General features: G+C 32.1%; 1 protein-coding gene across 1 annotated transcript; it reads left to right on the top strand.

Annotated features, from left to right (window-relative positions):
- Positions 1-1,542: 1,542 nt before the first annotated feature.
- Positions 1,543-4,707, top strand: LOC107016013 (zinc finger protein GAI-ASSOCIATED FACTOR 1-like). The gene is made up of 4 exons (XM_015216486.2): positions 1,543-1,933; positions 2,038-2,434; positions 2,529-2,746; positions 3,488-4,707. The coding sequence occupies exons 1-4, from the start codon at positions 1,846-1,848 to the stop codon at positions 4,282-4,284; spliced, it is 1,500 nt and encodes a 499-aa protein (XP_015071972.1). The 5' UTR covers positions 1,543-1,845; the 3' UTR covers positions 4,285-4,707.
- The last annotated feature ends 815 nt before the right edge of the window (positions 4,708-5,522 follow it).

The following is a 5,522-nucleotide window of genomic DNA, read 5'->3' as shown; positions in this document are numbered from 1 at the left end:
ATATATATATATATATATATATATATATATATATATATATATATATTTCAAAAAATTATAAATTTCAAATATAAATTTAAACTATTTAAATTTCAAAAAATAAAAAATGACACTGAAATAAATCAAACAAATAGTACATTCACTTTTTGGATTAGCTAGTAATCGATGGATGTAAATCCATCTCTACCTGGTAAAAGTCAGTTTGAGGATGATTTCAAATAATGAATTGATTGTAATTGAATTTGACGTGATTAGGTGAATTACATCGAATGATTAATTTAATGACTAGATAATTATTTGATCAATACGTAATTAATTAAAATTAAAAAAGGATAATACACTCTAATTTTTTTAGAGACAACTTTATCGATGGCTCATAATTACCTCATGTAATTTCAATCTAATTGTTTGTTGGAGAAATTAGTATAAGCTTGACTATCTATTAATCTGTTAAGCTCGTATTCTCAATAAATTATAATTATATCATGTCATTTTTAACCCTTTTTTCTAATATTTTTTAATCTTCTTCTACCACTCATCATATTTACCTTAAGTCTGTAACCAATTTCTCACATTTTTCAACTAAAATTATTGTGCACCTCCTCTTTAGTTTAATCCTCTTTAAATCCTCATGTTATTCATTAATATATTTCTCCTAAATATTTATATATTTATCTCAAACATCCTTATTGTAGTTTTCTAAACTTATTATCTTTTGATTAATAAACACTCCACGTAAATTTTGAAAGGAGTAAACTTAGAAAATATACTAAGCGACAAATTACTGAACCAAGGAACTGATTAGTCCGAGTTCCTCCGACAGGTGTCTCATAATGAATTAAATTATGCCACGTGGACCATTGGATATATCGCATAAGCTTACTAGGCCTTGCAAAAGAAGCAGCTAAAATCGAAACTTTTAAAATTAAATCAAAATTGGTAATTTAAAAATTTAAAATCGAATGGAAGTTATTGATTTATCGAATAGGTTATTGACTCAGGAGATATGATAATGGTTTTGAATTTTTATTTTTTGTTGAGTCGTTGATTCTTAATGATTTGAAGTTCTTCTTAACGGGTATGACGATAGGTCGATAGTAAATTATATTATAATTATAATTATATTTATACTATTTTGTACTATGATATATAAATTCTTTGGCTTAAAGTATAGTTTTATATTTTTATTTATGTCTAAATTTCTCGATTATTTTGCAATATGCAAGTTGCCAACTCATGTGCATGGTTTTAAAAGTGATTTTCAATGATTTTTTAATTAAATATAATACTTAATTAATTATTGATAAATCAATATCTAAATGGTTCTATAATAGTTTGTCATGTCAACAAACAGATAATAACTTATAAGTTAAACTAACAAATTTCAAAATCCATCCGAACCGATCGATATGATTACTTCCCCTACATTTTTAACCATGGTTTAACACTTTTTAACTCTATACAATGGTTAATTACTCTCGCCGCTAAAAAATAATTTATTTTTTTAAAAAAAAAACTCTACAAACACTTGAAAATGATTTTACACTTTACATATCTCTATTGTGACAGCTTTCAAAAATAGTCTCTTCTCTTTCAAACTCTCTGTGTTCTAATCTAAAAAAACAAAACCGCCGCCATGTATGAACATTAAAGCTCTTCTTCCCATTTTTTTCTCTTCTTCAAGAAAAAAAAAAAACTTTCTTCTTTAGGGAACACAACAATTCCCAAAAACAAGTGTAGAATTTTTCCTAGCTTTGGGAATCGTTTATTGATTTTTGGTGTAAACTGTGAAGAGGCTGAAAGGGGAGAAAACATATGTAAAAATCTGAAGTTTTCTAAGCTAATATGGCAGAGATTGAAAAATCAGCTGAAGAATCAAGTATACAGCAAAATTTTCCAGTAAAGAGGAAAAGGAATCTTCCTGGAAATCCTGGTAAAGTTTTATCTTTCAGTTTGTACGATTTCTTTTTTTTTGTTTGTTTATTTTTTGTCGATTTCTCTTTTGCTGAAGGTGAAAATGGTGGTTATTATTTGTAGATCCAGAAGCAGAAGTGATAGCTCTATCGCCGAGAACTCTAATGGCGACGAACCGATTTGTTTGTGAGATTTGTAACAAAGGTTTTCAAAGAGATCAGAATTTACAGCTTCATCGGAGAGGACACAACTTGCCATGGAAACTGCGGCAACGAACGAGTAATGAAGTGAAAAAACGTGTTTACGTTTGTCCAGAATCGACATGCGTTCATCATGATCCTTCTAGAGCTTTAGGCGATCTCACTGGAATTAAGAAGCATTTCTGCAGAAAACATGGTGAGAAGAAGTTTAAATGTGAACGTTGCACCAAAAAATACGCTGTTCATTCCGATTGGAAAGCACATATGAAAACTTGTGGTACTAGAGAGTATCGTTGTGATTGTGGAACTTTATTTTCCAGGTACTGTAACGTCTAGTATTTGTGATAAAATAATAAATAATTTTAAATCATTCGATCGCGAAGTAATTTTTTTTTATTTGTTTATATGGTGTAGGAGGGATAGCTTCATAACTCATAGAGCATTTTGTGATGCATTAGCTCAAGAAAGTGCAAGATCTCATCAACCATTAATGGAGGATACAAATGCTGAAGGTGATTTGAAGGTTGATGAATCTATTAACAAAACGGTGTCGTCTTCATCTAGTCCACCACCACAACCTTTAACTCCATCAACTGGTGTTCTTTCTCCAGTTCTTTCCATTCAAAGTTCAGGTAAAAAAAATAATTTAAAAATAAAAATAAAGCTAATTCTACGTCCTTTGGGATTTTTCGCAAAATGAGATAAACAACGATATTCTATATTCAAAATTTCAAATCATTCGAATCGCTATAACAAGTAACAAATTTTATTTTGAGATTATTATTCTTATCTCGCGTAGAAAATCGTGCTCGGGTATTGCACATGCATAATGTGCATTTTGTCAACATCGTAAAAGCCAACGAGTATGTCTACGGAAACGCTTCTCTCGTTTGAATAGAAATTTGGATTCTTCGGGTGTGTTTTTTCATGTGATGTTCTTTTTTTTATATAGAAAAAATATATATATATTTTTGGATTTGTCTATTAGTGTTCTTTGTTTTTTTCTGAACCTTCGTCTTCTGGTGTGATTTTCACCATTAATTTATTACTATTCATTTAATATATAGTTTCGACCACGGGGGAAGAGATGAATAGTAAAATGGTGTAATTAATTTAAAAAAAAAAATAATGTTAGTACGTGCTCAAATATCGAAAAAGGATTTAAAAAGAGATATCATGATTGCTTATGCTTTATAATGTGAAAGGTCTCTGGTTAAAGTGTGATGCATATTGGATTTTGGATTCAGAAGTTACAAAAGTTTATTCCATTTTTGTATAAAGATTGCATCTTTTTCTTGATTCAATTGAATTGAATTATAAATAAAACTTCCTTTTTTTTTTCTCTTTTGTTCATTTTTTTTTGTTTGTGACAGAATTGCCTGTAGAATATCAAAATCAAGGTGGAGTACAAATACAACAAGCACAAGGTACAACAACACCTGTTTCTACCACCCCTGCCATCACAATTTCCACTGCTGCTGCTAATGGTCCTAGTAGTAGCAAGGTGTTTGCTAGTGTGTTCCCATCGTCGTCATCAGCTCAGCATGTAAACTCGTCTTACTCGGATATTCTACGTGCTATTGAGACCGAGCAAGTGATGGCTGTAGAGCCCATATCGCTCTCATTGTCATCTTCTCTTTACTTGTCTAATAATGGGCCAAGTTTATTCCAAGAACACACTGGTGGCCACGGCCATGGCCAGCATTATGGTTCAGCAACAATGCAGCCAGCATTATCTGCAACTGCATTACTTCAAAAAGCAGCCCAAATGGGGTCAACAACTTCAAACAACTCGTTTCTCCGTGGCCTTGGATTGGGAATGTCACCGAGTACTTCTACACCGGAGGAGAATTCACTAGCAAGGAGGACTAATGCTCTTGGCCATGTGAAGCTAGAGAGCAATATTAATGCAGAGGTACCCGGGCTCGGGATACAACTTCATGGTCATTCAGGATTTACTGACTTGATGATGGGTCCATCCATATCTCATCAGACATCTATGATGTTCGGAAGCAAACCTCCGACTCTTGATTTTCTTGGTTTAGGAAATGGTGCTAGTGGAACTCCATCGAGCGGATTTTCAGCGTTTTTAAGCTCAATGGAAGATGGATTTGGTGTTGTAGCTGAGCCTTGGGATGACCCTTCTGATAGAAAACCTGCTATGCTCTAGCTAGAGTTTAGTTGCATTAATGCAACGCCTGTACAAGGGCTTGCTCGCGCGCTCATCACCACCTACCTGCATTTCACATCTCGACACAGTGGAACGTGTAACCCGCCTGGCAGTGAAGCTCTCTATTCACATCCCCCTCAAAGTTTTTGAATTGGAGTTCAGTTTTTTGTTTGATATTTTATACATATGCAATAGTTGATAGGGATAGCTAAGTTATGTTCATAATCTTGATATTGCACCCTTTTGGTCTCTCGACCAAACTTCATTATGAGATTTTAGTTTAATTAAGAGAGTATAGTAGATGGATCTAGTACTATTAGCTGGGTTTTTAATTATTTTGTTGTAATTATTATGTGAGAGAATAACTAAGTTCACAATGTGGATATTTCTCACTTGGGAAAATTCCTTTAATTTTCCACCTAACTTTCTTTATCCATTCTTTTTGTCTTCCTTTGAATATCACATTTTCATCTCCATAAGTAGTAAGCAAAGTCTAGTGTGAATTGATGATGTTGGGAACACTTATTCAGGGACAACATTAGATGCAAAGTTTCTTTAGGTCCTTTTTCCTTTGTGACATGAAATTCATAGGCTACCTTTTTTACAAACCAGACACCAAGTGGAAAATTGAAATAAGATAAAATATTATTTTTGGATAACTAGTACTCCATTAGTTACAATTTATATTTACTATTATTTGACTTTGACATTTAGTATGTTGTTATTCATCATTTCATTTGGCATAAAATTTAAATAATGAAAGAAAGATTTTTTATATTAATAGCCTAAAACTAGCATAACATTTTATGTTATTTGATTATAAACAGTAGAAAACATAATCTCACATAAAATCTAACATATATTTGATTCTTTTTTTGTCTATTTTCCAAATATCATAATATTATCAAAAACAATTTTTGATTCATGTTTTTGCACTCTGATTGCATTTCATTAACAAAGTCAATCAACTTAATTCATACAATATTTTCAATACATATTGCTAACGTAGAATGACGTGTATATTTATTCTAACGAGCAATCAAACGACCCTACTTGATCACATGCCTTCTTCCAACAATGTACCTCCAAACAGCTAAGCCTAATGGGAGGAGTAGACATTGGAGAATCAGAAAAATGGAAATGTGGGGAATAGGCAACAGACATTGCCATTTATAATGTAAGTACCATAACATTTCTTAACAGAGACGATCATGCCGGTCGGTCAGAAGGCCCCCCCC

Source organism: Solanum pennellii, chromosome 4 (assembly GCF_001406875.1).
Source record: "Solanum pennellii chromosome 4, SPENNV200".
NCBI lineage: Eukaryota > Viridiplantae > Streptophyta > Magnoliopsida > Solanales > Solanaceae > Solanum > Solanum pennellii.
Note: the sequence above shows the minus strand (reverse complement) of the source record. Positions and strands in the feature narration are given on the sequence as shown.